Here is a 16,863-nt window from a genome sequence, read left to right on the forward strand (position 1 = left end):
TTAAATTACATTAATTTTTGCTTTTGTCCTGACATATTCTTTCCAAGAACTGAGCTTGTAATCAAACTTGCTATGAAAAATAGCAGGGCAGACATTAAATTCTGCCTACTTACTAGTCACTCTGTGACTTGTTTTCTCTGACTTTTCCCTTTTCCTGTTCCAACCACACACAAACAATAGACTAACACATAACAACAGTAATCAGAGGAGTAAAAGTATTAAAGAGAAGAAATTTATGCATTAAAAATGCTCAAAATTTTATGACACATTGGTGTTAAATTAAGGTAAATCCCCCACCCCCATGTTGTTTAAGAAAGAATTATTTTTACATTGTTAGCTACTAATACAGCATAGTCTTGATACTGTGTTTGATTCTGCTCCACTAGAAGACAGAAAATTGAAAAGGTAATTCTCTTTTTCTCATAGAGTTTGCTAGGAAAGAGGCATGTCCTGTTTTGAATCTCAGATATAACCTGAAATAGCCCAGAGAAATAACCTTAAGTAACTCACAGCATTCAAGCCTTGCAACAAAAATTGTAAAGCAATTCTACATGGCATGGACATCTTAAATACACCATGACTTTCTCCTTCTCTACATTTTCATTCCTTGTGTCACTTGTCATGATCTTCTGTTCTTTTTTGACTGAATTTCCTAAAATCAACAGAATAAGTATGCTGTTGTCTGCCCTTTGCAGATGATGTCTGGCAAATCACACTGAGGTTTTGACAGTCATGCCTGCCTGGCTTCTATCACCCTTTGGCCTCCTTCTAAGGGATCTTCATCTCCTCCTCTCAAAGACATCTCAAAAGGGTGATGAATATTTGCTTTTATTTTGCCCTGAGGGTTTCCACATTGATTTTTAGTGTTTTGATTATTGGCAAGGAGTATTATCCTATTAGAACCTTAATAGAACTCACTATTATTTCCAAGATTTATAATCCCAGACTGAATATATTCCTGATGTTAATAACTAGGACAAACACTGCCTGATTGTGTGTGGGTATATGCAATACATATATATGTGTTTAAGACAACAATATGAAGGTAAATGTAGTGTGGAGATGTATTGCATTTTGACTTGCAGTCTCATTTTTAATTCACAGCAGAGGGGAAAAATCAATGTGATGTAATGAGGTGTACTCAGACAAAGGGTAACATGGGACTGCAGCAGAGTTTGGGCTGTTGAGGAGATTTAGTTCAGCAGTGATGAAACTGATGGAAACGTTTCTGGAAAATAAGCTCCTGTATTGCCTTGTCCTACTAAGTTATCCAGCTTGGCAGCCCACAGATTTATGTCATTTCCCTGACAGTGCAGACAAGTCAGGGACACGTGTTAGTTTGTGGTGACAATTGCATGGAGGAGGCACCATGAGGCTCACAATCTCTTTATGGAGTCTCCAAGCTAAAGAGTATGACCAGACAGGAGTTTTCCCAGTAAGGAACAGCAAAATTCAGAACAGTAGATTTAGGCTGACTGATCATAACCCTCACAGCAGACCAAGATTTCTGGTGGTCTTCTCCCTTTGCTCCCAGGGGAGCCCAGATGGAAACTAGTGAATGGGAGGTGTTTCCCATGGAAACAGTACACGGTCTGAGCTAGATACCTCTGTGTGGGTTACTTACCATGACTGGTTGCATATTTGATTGCTTAATAAAAAGTACTTTGCACCATTCTTCCTGGTAGCAGAATTAATGGCATCCCATTGTACGTCAAGGTAGGAAAAATACATCATAACTTGTGTTAATAATTGTATGGAAAGAACATGCCATCATTTCAAAATCTATCCCTACATCAGTAGTTACCAGACCAGTGGCCAGGAGCCATAGAAGGGTAGCAGCAGTTATCAGGAGGTCACAACCTCAGAAGAAATTTGGTTTCATTGTATAGTAACACCTGGTATTTTGTGTTACACAATATAATGCATTTGTGATGAGGGTCCTAATTAAAAAAAAAATGAGAACCACTGTTCTAGATGTTATCAAATCATCTAACACAAAGCTCCATTGCAACAAGCTAGCACATAGTGCATGTTTTTCCAAATACAGTACCTAACGAGAGGGGAAACCATTAACGTAACAGGCAGAAATACCTTCAGGATACATTGTATAAGTGATGAATGAATGTGGTCTAGTGGGCAGCCTGAACTATACAGGCATGCCTACATTCAGACTTATCTCTAACCTCTCCTTGACGATATGTTAATTGGGCAATCTCAGCAAAACAGGCAGTATTAAATTCCTGATAGAGGAATACGACATCTAACCAAAAACTGCTTCAAGACTTTAATAATTTCTGAATCATGTCCTATCAAAAGCCGGAAAGTTTAAAATTATAGCATACTAAATTAACATTTTTCTACTTTAAATGTTTTGGTTTAATCTATTTAATGCTGAAAATTTAATTTTCCTTGAGTGCCTTTATTTTCTGAATTACACTGTATCTGTCCTCCTGAAGCACAACTAAAATCAATGCAACAAAACTTACTTCAGAAGTTAATTACTGGCTCTAGTGTATAAACCAGACAATTATTGTTTCTTGCCAGTGATTAACTGTGATGCTCAGAAAAGGAGCTAAAATGATCATACATCCAGACCAGTACTTCTGCTCAGACTGAGTGACACAAGGAAGGCTCCTCAGGAGAGGAAGCAAAGCCAGGGTATGAGGAGTAAGTAGTGTTCATGTGCTCACCATCAGCAGGTTTGAACTCCAAGAGCATTGCTTCTTCAGATCCATCTTCTCTGCTCTCTTTGATGCTCTCTACTTCACACCAGAAGTCCTCCATGGAAGTGCTGTCCATGGAGGCCTGAGAATTGGAGCGACTGAAAGCAGGAGATACTGACTCGTTGGAAAGCATCCTGTTAATTCTTCGACAGCGAGAGAGAGACTTTCTGAAAAGACAAAGCCATACAAATAAAATCATCTTTCTATCATGCTGACTTGTCCCATGCAAATGGAAGCAGGCAACTAGTGCTTGACCTGTGACTATACCAGGAAATAGGGAACAAGATTTCAGAGGCCAAGTACACAGCTCTGGTAATTGTCATGATCTCTGTCGTTCACAACAATAATGGCTGGACATGTATTTTGCATCTGGTAATTTATCTCTTTAATGTCCTTCAGTATTTCACAATCTAGAGGGAACTCAGGAAATGCAATTTCTTTTTCTCATACTAGTATCCTGGAAAACTATTTTCACTTCTTTTTGCCTCAGTTTCTCTTTCTATCCCTTCCTGTTCTGCTTACTGGATGAAATGCCTCAGTGAAAACTTCTCTGGGGGAAGAAATGAGAATTGGGAACACTGAAATATTTTACAAACTCATCTTCACTCCAAAAAAGAAAAAAAAAAAAACACAAACTTGAAAGATTTTAATTTGGAAAAATAATCACTTTTTAATTGAAAACCCTTTTAGAAAGTTTTGGATTTTTTTATTAAGTTAAACTAATTTTAAACAACATTTGACTTTAAATTAAAGTAGCATATTCTAGGTCAAACAGAGGTTTTGATCACAGGTTCAAAAATGTTACGATTCAACAAAAATCAAGTTTCAAGTTAAGATTCAATACAGGGATTGAATTAAAACAAAGTTTGCTCCTTACTCTTTTGTTCTTGTCTTTTTCCCCACTGTTAAGTACTTGCAGCTGAAAACAGTTATACAAATTCATTCAAAATCTCATATAACATCTACCATGAAAATTGCCTGGCTTTGTTCTTTTGCATTATTATGGCTGCAATACTGTAAACAGCTTTTGTATGTGTAATTACAGTAGATACAGTAATCAGTAGTAATAACCACAACAATATTTGTACAAAGGAGTTAGGAGGTAAAACAATTTTTGCAGAGAGTTAGACCATAGGAATTAATGGAAAATTCTGACATAAGGTCTTCTGACCTTCACTTATCTGAATTAATTCAAATGCAGTTTCCCTTGCTCTTCCTCTTCTGTATGGCATGATCCTGCCAAAATACTTTTGTTTAAAACCACAGACATCACTTTTACTCCACTAGAAAAAAAGTTATTTCCTTTACAGTGTTTCCCTCCTTATCAAAGTTTTCCTAATGGATGTATAAACAATGTATTATTTCATAAAGCTGACTGAGCATGCTTCTCCTTCATTGTGCTGCTGCCTCTGCTTTACCCTTCCTTGCCAGTGAAGGGCTGGATGCTTCCTTGGGGCTGGCAGAGCCTCCTCACTTTATCTGGGCAGGTCCTTCTGGGTTAGATCTGAGCCCCAGGCTGGGGACCTGTGGTGGGAACAACAGACAAATCCAGCTTTGGACATGATCAGGCTTTATAAAAGGCAAAGCTCAGGCTTTTGCCTATTTTTGAACACTCATAGGTATAATATGGATTATTCATCTGCCAAATTAGCCCCTGTGCTCTTGGAAAAAAAGCTGGGAAGCAAAACTTTCTGATGGGTGATAACATTACAGCAGAAGAGAACATGCTATGTGGTGGTGGAGACGTGTCCTCTGGGAAGAGAAGCACTGTCTTCAGTATTTCTCTCTGATTCTATCCTCATAAACAGTTTGTTTGCTTTAAAACACAGTGCTTAAACTGTTATTGTTTTAATTAGAACAAGCCACAGTCACCAAATGCGAGAGGAATTTGTGACACAAGTGTGGTTAAAAATGCTTTCGTTGCAGCTCTCCCTCTGGGGAGATGGGAGTTTCAGTTGGCTTTTGTCCCCAAAGCCTCACATGGCTGGGGTACCTGAAAATTTATAATCACTGGAATTATGCATCTGGACATGTCAGTCTCTGAGGTTTTTGTATGGATTTCCCTTTCTTTTGTGGATTCACCTATGTATCATCCTCACATTAGCAAATAACAAAAATCCAAGGATCTCTGGACTTAAATATGATGAGTTAATACTGTACCAAGCATCCCTGAGCAGAGGTTTTAACCAGCAGAAATGGAACTCCTGAGAAGCAGCCAGAAAACCCCATCTCTTCTGCTGGGAGCTGGGTGGCATGGAGCAAACAGCACCCACCAACCCATTGCTTGTTGCTGTGAAAACCTGAGCTCTTTTGTTTAAAAGGTGATCATGAACACAAATAAGGAAAAAGGCAAAACTGCCTGGTATTCCAACAGTGTTTGGGGCTCCCATTCACTGGACACTGTGCAAGCAGAGGAGACACCAAGGGCTGGTGTGTGTCCTCTTGTCACAGCTTGTCCCTCACCAGCCTCCTCTTCAGCTTGAGGCCTGAGACCCCAACACAGCTGCTCACTGAGAAATTTGTGTCCCTGCTTAATATAAATATTGTGATTTATTACTCAAGCTGTATAGCACAGCCCAGAGCTCCCGAGCCAGCAAGTGCAGGAAAGAACGCTCTCACCATTCTGGAATCGAACATGAGCTGGGATGAGAAGAGGGCATCCGTGATAGCATCATTGCCTCCCATCATTTAGTCACGGTCAGGGAATTTAAACATTTCCTGCCCTCCCAGTGTGAATCTTGACCACGACCTTTGTGCTCTTCAGGCACCACACCACACTGATCCTTGGGCTTTGACTCCATCAGCACTTCAGCTGGCTCAGACCAAGGGCTTTTTATTTCACCATATTAGGAAGAAAGAGGCTTGGTGGGTTGTTGCTTTTCTCCTCACACTGAGTGTTCTTATTTTGTAATATAACCATACCAGAAAGCTAACTGCTTAAATAGACCATGTAAAACAGCAACAACTGCTTTGGCAACAAGCTTTGCCAAATATGTCTAAGGTTCCTGTGTAATTAATGTGCATTTACAACAATATTACAAGCACAGAGCTTATTTGGAAAAGCAGCTGAACAAAGTTCCTGAGAACTTTGTATTTGAGGCTTGTTCTCTCAACCCAGATTAAATCAAGCTGTGTAAAATTCCAGTAACAAGAAAGGTTAGGCAGAGGTGCTTTACCCTTATTGGTAAACATCTGAAGGTTGCTTCCAGGTGCTCTGGTACAAACCTTCTCCAATTATTCTGAGTATGTCTAACTAAAGCTCATGTGTTTTAAAGACTTCCAGCTGCTGTTTCGACCCCTATACCTGTGACTTTTGTCTGGGAGGAAGTGGTCTTGCCTTTATGTGATAATGGCAGCTGTCTCCCATTTCCTCCAGCCAAAGCTGCCCAAACAGTTTCAGGAAAAAAAAAATCCTACTGAGGAAGCAAAGCATGTTCTTCACTGCTTTTAATTAATTCTTGAAGGACACTGTAAGAGCACTGACTCAGCAACATCTCAGAACTGTCTCAGAAATGTCTAGAGAAGATCAGGTTGCCTGCTACCTTGGAACTCTTGCAGCAGACAACCTCTGTTCCTGACACCTTTTTCACCCTCAAGCCATCCTTTGTTTTGGTCTTTTTTTCTCAGTGTCTCAAGAAAACTTTAGAACAATAAAAAGTTTTCACTAATCTGATTCTGCTGTTCCTACAGAAAAGTTGTAAACCAGTCCTGTTAAGCAAGCAGCGATCACAAAGTTCATGCTAAGTTTCTTTTGTTCCTTCACATACATGGGTAGTACTGTGCTAATCTGAAATGCTGATTAAATTAAACATGGGAGGGATCTCAGATCCTGGCTTCCTTGATGGAAAAAGTTGGGAGAGGAATATGAACCTAAAAGCACTGAGCAAAAATTATAGCAACTCCACTGAATGAGCTGAAATGTTTTTCAGGATGGAATAAAATAAAAAAGAAAAGCCACATAAAACACTGAGGAAGGGAAAAAAAAAAGGGAAAAGTATATAAGAACTAAAAGTATATAAGAACTTACCAAAGAACTTGTATTACTGGATATTCACAGAAGAAAGGGTTAAAGAGTGCCAGGAAGGAGAAACATGATATAATTTAGAAAGCTTGCTGTGGAAAAACTATTGCAGGGAAGGAGGGTATTTCCATGGGGCACTAGAAAGCTAATTCAGCTGTGTTTGACTCTGGTTTTGGCCTGGTGTATGTTTAGAATACTGATGAAATGCATCAGCTAAATAGGCCTCCTGACCCTATATTTTATCTTGCACTGCACTAGTGTGTTCAGGATCTGATACCACCTATTGATTTCAGAATAGCCAAGCCAGATCCAATAAGCTCTTCTTACCCTATCCTCAAAAGTAAAGGTTTGTAAAACCACATGAAGAGCTGGCTCGGTGACACTTAATGATTGCTCACAGTTTCAGTAATGATAAAGCCGGTTTGTATTTTGAGTTTAATTAAGTAATGGATGGTGAAGAATCCATAAAACAAATGGGAGCAATAAAGCCATCTTGTAGTTAAAAACAGCACTTGATTGTTGTTTACACAGAGGGAGAAGACATCTTATTCTTGTGGGCTGTTATCTTTATTTCATTCAGTGGGTCCTGAACCTGCTTCACCACAATTAGTCACATTTATAAGAATGGGAAAGGTGAAGGAATCAAATTGTCCTGGTCATTGTAGGATGAATATCCACCTTTTCACACTGCAATAATTCTATCAGTATAGCCATTTGTTTCTCTTTTCCCATATGTAAGAAAGGGGATAGTAGCTTGCATTGACAGGGAAAAAGCATGTATTCCTCATTATTAAGAACTGTTCTGAATTTTTAGCAGTCATGTATCAATAGATCTCTTTCTTCTAAATAAAATGTATACAAATTCCAGGCAAAGGAAGAGACCAGCAATGGAAAATAGTATTTTTGTGCACAGTTCACTCTTAACCCAAATCTCTCATCTTCTGGTTCCTTCCTCATGACCTTGTTCCTGCACTGTTTGTGATCTGCTTATTTCCTTCTGCTCATGCTTCATGGCTTCTGATCACAAGGAAGGGTATAGATCATAAAATATTCCCCCAATTCTGTCTACACTCTTCTGTTTCTGATTATCTTGCAGATGTTAGGCAAGTTGTAGGCAGTGGATGCTAAAGATTCCTTGTCCTCTCTCTAGCATTTGGTATAGCAAATATTTAAATATCATGCTCACTCTTGCTGTCACATTGCCCTGCTTTGTAAAAGAGTATTTGAGTGAGAGGCAGAGGAAGGCTTTATTTCATTATTAATTTTCTCATCCTGTGGCCCAGCAGAACTCCAAAACACGTGAATCTCATTGCTCTTTGTTAACAAAGATGGGGTCGAAAATAAACTATCACCTTACTTTATTGGTTAGATTTCAAAACACAGGAATTCTCTGTTTTGCCTTTCTTTGTAGTCTACAAAAGATTCTTCAAAATATGTTTCCGTCAACTTGAATTTTACTCCAGATTCTGCACCTGGAGTGGGTCAACCTTTAATATATGCACAGACTGAAGAACAAAATAGAGAGAGCAGCACCACAAAAAAAAGGTCCTGGGGATCCTGTTGATGGTAATCTGAACATGAGTCAGCAGTGCCCTGGCATCCAGGCGGGCCAACCCTGTCCTGGAGACTTCAGGTACATCACCAGTTGGGCAAAGAAGGGGATTGTCATTCTCTGCTCTGCTCTGCACTGGGCAGCCTCATCTCGAGTGCTGGGGGCAGTTTTGGGAGCCACAGTATAACATATAAAGCTATTAGAGATCATACAAAAGAAGTCTACAAAGATGGTGAATGGACTACAGGGAAAGTTGTATGAGAAGTGACTCAGATCACTTTGTTTTTTCAGTCTGGAAAAGACGAGACTGAAGGAAGACTTCACAGCAGTCCACAGCTTCCTCATGAGGAGAAGAGCTGGGATCTCTTCTCTCTGGTGACCAGTAATGGTACATGAGGGAATAGCATAAAGCTGTGTCAAGTGAGGTTTGAGTTGGATATTAGGTAAAGATTTTTTCAACCACAGGGTGGTTGGGCACTGGAACAGGCTCCCCAGGGAAGTGGTCACAGCACCAGCCTGACAGAGTTCAATAAGAGTTTGGACAATGTTCTCGGGCATATGGTGTGACTCTTGGGGCTGTCATGCACAGGGATAGAGGTTGGACTTGGATGATCCTTGTGGTCCCTTCCAACTCAGGATGTTCTATGCTTCTATGGTTTTTAGGACCAAAATGGGTTGTCTACTGAATCTTAAGATTAAAAGAGAAAATAGCTGTAATATTTACAGGAATTAAAAGTTTTGTTTATTTAATTATATTTTGTCTGCAATTCATCAAGGTAGTAACAGAAGTTAGGAGACTGAGTTGCAGAATTTGCAGAGCAGTGTTACCTGACAACATTTAAAAATGCGTTTCACCTTGGATTCTTCAACTGTCTCTTACGCAACGTTACTGTAAGTGGCAGGGAAGTTCCCTGCCTAACAAAGGCCACATTGTGCCCCTGTTCAGCCAAGCATGGAGATTGCAGAAGAATCTCTCTCTGTCTGTGGGTTTCAGTGTGAGGGCTCTCACAATCAAACCCTTTGAGTTTGGGGAGTTCAGGGAATATACTCTCTAGGTATTGCCTGCTGGCAACAGTGACCTTTGAGGACATAACCCAGACCTCCCCTCCACACTGGCAATCACATCACTTCAGTGTTGGCCCGATCCAACAGAGACAGTGCACTACATGGCTGCAATGTGTCTGCCAAAATCTGAAAGGGACTCTATTTCATCTTCTTTCTCCTAACAAAGCTATTGCTAAAGGGCAGAAGGGGTTCCCAAATGATTAACAAGAGTATGTTCTGTTAACCATTTTTTTTTCAAGTTAATTGGAAAGAATTCTTTTCAAATGCATTAAAAGGAAACAGTTTAATCCAGTTTTCAATGCTGATGACTTAAGAACATGAACAGATCATGGCAGAATATGTTACATGTAATTTTCAGTGGGTATGGGCAAGATAAGAAACATCTGGACATGACCTACAGGAGACAAAAGCTGGACATGACAACTAGTTCAAACATCTTAAACATTTCCCACACATATTTATTGTTATTGTGATAAATTCTTTTGTTGTGCTGATGCTCACCTAAGACCTATTTTATATTAAAAATAAACCCATGTATCCAGGGTAGGACAAAGTTTCCCAGGAGGAAACATAGGCATGCGGGCCATGTACTGTGGGCTTAGATCCTGTGCTTCCAGAAAATGTTTGCTCTCCTGTGCCTTTACAGTACAAGCGAGTTGTGTCTGAGCACTGAACCCACTGATGTCACACTTTATCAGTTAGAGCTGATGAAAGGCTCCGGGAGCACCAGGCTCGCTGAACATGACTGTACAATTTATCCACTTCTGTTGAGTAGATGACTCCATAAATTCCATCTGGCACTCGCCCAGAGAGATCCTAGTTAGCTGAGCACTCTGAAATCCAAGGCAAACTCTTCAGATTCCACCTGGGCTGACCTGAAAATACATTGGGTTTACTACTAGTCCTTGGCATGAATTACTCAGTGAATGCACACAAATAGCATTAAGCAGAAGTGTTTTGTTCTGCAGTTTAGGGCGAGCAGTGTTTTAACTAAAGTAGCAAGCAAAGATTGTTAAGAGTCACATGAAGGAAAAGGAAAGCAGGAAGCACAAATATATTAGATTCTGTCTAAACACTGGTACTGCACGAAGTGTGATGCTGTTCACTGCATGAACCCAGTCTCTCCACAGAGAGCTATCTGCAGTCCTGAGGAAGATCTCACAAAAGGCAGTGCTGTCATGCTCTTTTGCTTCCTACTGCTCTGGTAGTGTCATTTCAAAGGTAACCAAGAGCCCTATGAACACTCCCTGCGTACACCATGGTCTCATGTCAGCTGGAGTACATCAGGCCACTGTGCATCCTTCTGTGTGCAACTACAAGTACCAAGGAATCAGAAGGAGGAGAAAAGTAATGTGCAGACAGATCCAGAATATTTTTTCACAGTAAAATTGATTAGTGTCTGCCAGCAACTCACATTTAGCCAGATTCATTATTTATTACTCAAAAGGATAGTTAAAAGTGCAGGAAATGCCCAAGACCTCCAAAGGGGCCCAAATGATTCACCACACAAAGAAGTAAACCAAATAAAATCCATGTGAGATGTAAACTTGACAATATTAGAAGAGTTTTGTCTCTATAGTGACAAATTAAGAGTTTTTAAAGAAAAATAAATATTAAAAAACTCAGCAGATACAATGAAGCAGTGAAACATAAGGGATCAAAATTTCTACAAGTTTCAATACATCTTCTAACATTGCGTACATTTATGATGAAAATGTGAAAGAATATACATTTTTATTTTTATATCACTCTAGAGGAGCTATCCTTTCAACCAGCATGATTATTATCATTAAGAAACTCAATAGTATTTGTATGACTTTCTGAAACACTTCAAAAAACAAGTCAATAATTTTGACTGACTTAAGGTAATAGCATAAAGAACTGGACTATAGTGTCTACTGGAAAATATCTAATGAAACTGCATATATTGCAAATGTAAGCACTTTAAGGTCCTCATATAAGCAATGAAGGGAGGCAGATACATCTAGAGAGTGAACATATAAACAGGAGCTTAAAGTTATGCAATGTCTGTTTGAAGTTTTCTTTGTGCTTAGTTTTAAGTGAAGTCCAACCGTTACTTTCTTCCTTCCTATAATTAATGGATGCTTTTAAGTAAATGTCACCACTCCACCCATTACACTTTTTTCAAAGGCTTCAGGACCTAAGCAAACAAGCATTACTTGAGTTATTGCTTTCTCCTTTAGATGTTTTTAACATATATTGAAGGCCACGCCTCAGCTATAAAATATGAATAAATAAACTCGAATGTATTCATTTATGTTTTTGTCATGCATGGTATTCATGACAAAATGTTTTGACCATTGGGCTTAATAGTATTCACAGGAGTGGACTGAAGTAATGTAAACTAACACACTGAACTTTTAAAGCTAAGCAAAACACTACCTTTAAAATTATTTTATTGAAAAAAAATGCATATTCACTTTAGATATTATTGAATCTTTTGACAGAATGATGAATAACTTCACACTGTCATGAAAATCCTGGATCAGATTCTCAGATTGCAATAAACTGTTACAACCCCTTTGGCTTAATTTATCCCTTATGTTTAAATTCAGAATATCCTTCTTTGTGGTACTGCTAATGTTGAAGTCATTACAAATCACAAAAACTTCATGAGCAAATGTACACCATTTAAATTTTTCTCAGCAGCTCTGGGTTGGGTATCTGGCAATTCCAGACTCTCAGCTGGTATTTTCTGTGTTGTATTGTACTTTGTGTTATATTGAATCAGTCAGAGGGAATGAAAAATTTGCTGGAAATTTCTGTAGCCAAACAAAAATTAAGATGTGGGCTTAATTCTATTTTCTGCCACTCAAGTACATTGGTAAAGATTGTATGAATTACCTTGGAAATTGTTCCACACTTGTTGAATAGTCTGTCTTCTTGTTAATGAGACTGCTTAAAAAGCAGTGTAGATAAAGAATGTGCAATGAATAAAGAAACATAGATGGATCTTGGACAATATCTCACAGCGCTGGGTTTCTATTTCTACCTGAAGAAAAACGGTTATACATCAGCTGGAAACTGCTGGGAAGTACATCAACATGGAAACTCTTGTCCATGTCCTGAATGGTCTGTGACTTTATTGTTGATAACCTGAGGCAATGTGAGGCCTCACCTCTAATTCTGTCCCCCTTTCCATCCCTCTGTCTGCAGATGTCCCTGAACCCTGCTTCTTTCCCTTCCCTTTCCACCTTCCAAAATCAAGTGCTGCTGGGTGGGGTGAGAGACTCTGTAGGACAGCAGCAAGCAGAGAAGTTGAGAGGGGCTCTCTGTGCAGTGGGGAGGTGACACCAATGCCAAAGCACACAGGGCATGGGATGGGCATTGCAGCTGATGGATATATTCCCATGTTTCTCCAACAGCATTTGACTGTCACATTTCCTTATCAGATATAGTCACACACCAGCCCATCTCTCCACTCAGTTCCAAATATTTGCAAAAAGCTCAGTCAAAGCAATGAGGGCACTTTACATTCTACAAAAATTAATGACTAAAAAATCTCAAACAGCCAGGCAATATTAACAGAAGTAAATCCTCTTGTCTCTGCTGAACCAATAGATGTTTTGCTAATGTGGTGCACATTTCACCTTCAAGCTTTAAGAAGAAAACTGTACCAGAATAGGCTTTTGACTCGCATTTTGTGGGGAACACTGAAGGTTGTATTTCTTGCTAATTCACTTATCTTCTTTTGGTTAAAATTTTGTGCTGTTTTACTCACTTTAAAATTAAATTTCAGTATATTATTTGATATTCTCTCATATTCAAGATATCAGTAATTATACAAACATTACTGTGTAAACATAAAGGTGATTTTAAATCAAAAGCTGGTAGAAGACTCCTATTGGAGATTAGTCTAGAGTGTTTTAATTTAAAATGTAGGTACAAAACTGTGCTGGCAAGAAACTCTTGAGTTGCCAGTTAAGTCTAGTAGCATTGCTATGAAATGTCATGGTGAGGTGATGGCAAATGACATCTTAAGAAATGACAGAAAAGTGATGGAAATGAGAGGAGGCTGAATTTTCATGGAGACAAACACAACAGACAGAGAACACCTAATAGGTCCTCACAGGCCTCTAAAGAGCAGATTAAGAAGAAACAGTGAACCACAAAATCAAATTTAGTTTGTTATAATCTCAGGTCTTCAATGGTGGAATGAAGAAGTCAAGACAAAAAAACCAATGCATTTTCTTATACTTTGGCTATATAGTTCCTATCAGTGGAGTATAAAAGGTTTTCTATGATCTTAAAGTAATTGCTAGGTTTATGGTAAAGAGACAGAAAGAACATCTTCATGAGAGCTGTCAAGGCAACATCCTAGATCTTAAGTGGTAGTTTTCTAATTGTGTCCAAATGTTTGTATTGCATGGCTGTGAAAAACATGCCCTCTCTATGTTAGCAGTCAAATGAATCAGAGGTGCTTCCAAACCAGCAGGACTCCAGTGAGAGCTGGAAATATTAGACTGACACACTTCTTCACATACCCATAAAATACCATAACAAGAAAAATCACCTTTTAAATGGAAAAACTAATACATCACACCCAACAGCTTTCCAGTTTCCTTCAACTACCATTTTGTTCTCCTGCTTATATGACTTTTGAGGTTTGTCTCAAATATTTCATCTATGAGGACTCTGAGGAAAGCTATAGCATGCCAGGTATTTCAAAGCTAGGTTTTCAAATATACTGCAGTTCCTGAAGCTACAGAGGCTATTAATATTTACAAAATATGGTGCTTCAGTGATGCTAGTAATTCTGAATCCAGCAAGCAGCCCTGTTGAAGTCAGCCAAATTACTCCTGTGTGTAAGGTTTGACTTAACTTTTTTTAGTACTGATGCTGGGGGAAGAAGATGTAGCTCTTGGAAATCTCACAGAAAAAAAAGCGTATGTTGAGAGGAAGACTTTAAGACACAGAAGACATAGAGGAATGGCACCTTAATTTGAAGCATCTTAACATAGGCACAAAATGCCAGTTCACATTCTCCTGGGAAGCAGAAACCTTAGATGGCCCAGAACTGCACTAGAAATTTCCTCAGCATCTTTTTTAGACATGTATTACAAGAAGGTTACTATTGGTTATTTTGACATTTACTGTTTTGTACTGGCTTATTGTAAGCTCTTCAGAGTTTGCACCAGGTTGTACTGGGACAATGGAAAGAGGACTTTAGAGAATTGCCTCTTTAAGCTGACTACTTCCCAACCAGTCACAGCCCAGAGTCTGAACCCAGATACCAAATCATCATGCAGTAGATAACAGCAGAATTTGGTAATTATCAAAACACCTCAACCACTCCCTGTAGCACTTCATTAATTATATAGTTAAGAGCTAATTCATCATATGACAGCTCCAAAGACATCAAATAAAAATTATGGATGAGGGTGAAATGAGATCTCCAAAATGACACAGATGTTTTGTTACAGAAGAGGGTTAAAAATACAAGTGCTAGTTCATGACTTAATGCTGTGGTACACTGTGAGTAAAAGGACTGCTTCTGTAAGTCCTACAGAGCTTGGCTGAAGTTTCTATCTGACCTTTGCAATCCTGTACATATTCTTGTCTAGATAACCACTAAAAAGTAATTAATATTGCTATGCAAACATAATAAATCATGTCTGGAAGCTCACATACTCCTGTCAAAGGAGTACGACTAAGCCATTGTTGTGCCCTCTGTCATTGTGGTTCATGCTCCTCTTCCCACACCTGCCTAGATAAGAGAGCCATGATCCATGATAGGAGGTGAAGATTCATTGGGCATTCATTCATCTTTTAATGACTGTGTTAGATCTTTCACTGTGCAGGCACTTTATGAATGTTGTGAAACTGTAATGCTATCCTTCCTATAAGGACACCAAATTACTTATCCATGCTTTTGATATAATGCATCTTGGCTGAACTGCTGCAGCTCTCTTTCTCTCTCTGGATGATTTCCAGTCAAGGGCTATATTTACATCAGTTACAATTGATTCAAAATGCTTCCACAGGATCTTGAATAGGCTAACACATCTTTGTGAGTTTAATCCAAAGCAGATGACATACGGCTTTCCAGTATAACAGGGAATAATCGTGCTCAAACCTCTAGTTCTTTGGTGTGAGTCGGTAGTCCAGGTTGATATTCTTGGACCAGAACATGTTTTGGACTTTCAGGCAACTACAGATTATACTTCCAAAAAGGGACTAAGGCAGGCCATCACCCAACTCCTATTTTCAGGAAAGACTGAAGGATTCCAGAGCACAAACCCTATGGATTTATAGGAAAGTAAATGCTCCTGCTCTCAAAGTCAGTTTTGACTTAGACCTTTAAATCACAGGAGAACTTTTCAAAATTTGCCTTCCATTTAACTATATATATTATTACACTCTTTGTCCTTGGAGTTCTTTTTTCTGTGGACATTAATCTTGCCCAGTTTTCTGGGACTTTGACCATCTAAATTCAAGCCTTATATTTTAAATTTGGCTTTGATTAACACAGCTGTTATTTATTCTTTTGTTTGGCAGGATTTTTTGCAAGACTGCCATAAAGTTGGCCTGTTTGTATTGTATTCTACTGTTAATCTCCTTTTCCTTTATGACATACATCCACAGTATCCTAAGGGGAAGATTACTATACATTTATATGGATTCATACTCACATATAAATAAATGTATGAATGTACAACAAAGACAGCAACAAAGGGAGGGAACATCTGAGTAATCTCCTAAAAGCAACTGTGAAAAAGTCTAGATAACACATAAAATTGAATATTTTATATAATATGACGCACAGGATCAACATTAATCAGTTGCTTAATGAAAGCATAATTCAAAATAAGAAAACTTCTTCTTCAAAGAAGTTGGAATCATTTGGGTGGGAGAAAGATCTGTCAAATTATGAGACTGCTGTATCATTATGATAACTTAATATGCTGCTTACTACCTAAGGTTTTCCAAAATAATACATTTGAAGAGACATTTTTTAAGAAGTAATTAAGAGTTCAAGAAAAATACAATATTGTTTAGCGTTTCTAGGTTTTCATTAGAATTTGATCATCATCTTAAAACCTCAACAGTGGAGAATTTGTAGCTGTCTAGAAACATCTACATTTCAGCGCCTCAGAGAGACTTTCTGAATTAGAAATAACTTTGCAATTTTCCCGTAAAGCCCTGCCTTAAAAATCCTAACATGTAAGAGTGAGCTGCCTTTTTATGGTATATACATGATCACCTTCACTGGGAACAAACATAGGAAAACCCAGTGATAGGAGATCCTTCAAATTTCTTCCACTCATATAAGAAATGGGTCACAAAATCAGACAAAGGAGCTTGGACAATCATTTGTGCCAGTAAACTCTATCTCCCATCCTGACAGAACACTGCTGGGACTTGGAAACTCTATTGGTGCTAGGAGTATAATTATCCAGTAGAAATTTCTCAATAATCCCACTGATTAGACTAACTTTTCCAAACAAATCAATCAAGAATCTAGGGAGCAAAAGTCAAAT

At 38.6% G+C, this 16,863-nt stretch overlaps 1 protein-coding gene across 2 annotated transcripts in view; it reads right to left on the reverse strand.

Annotated features, from left to right (window-relative positions):
* The window catches only part of ARHGAP28 (Rho GTPase activating protein 28), a 75,896-nt gene that overhangs the window by 31,656 nt on the left and 27,377 nt on the right, over positions 1-16,863 (reverse strand). For both annotated transcript variants that reach the window (XM_021525193.3, XM_085573757.1), the window contains one exon: positions 2,691-2,890. In XM_021525193.3, the coding sequence (XP_021380868.3) occupies positions 2,691-2,890 (200 nt within the window). The remainder of the gene's footprint in view (positions 1-2,690; positions 2,891-16,863) is intronic.

The sequence above is a fragment of the Lonchura striata genome, chromosome 2 (genome assembly GCF_050655825.1).
Source record: "Lonchura striata isolate lonStrDom1 chromosome 2, ASM5065582v1, whole genome shotgun sequence".
Taxonomy (NCBI): Eukaryota; Metazoa; Chordata; class Aves; order Passeriformes; family Estrildidae; genus Lonchura; species Lonchura striata.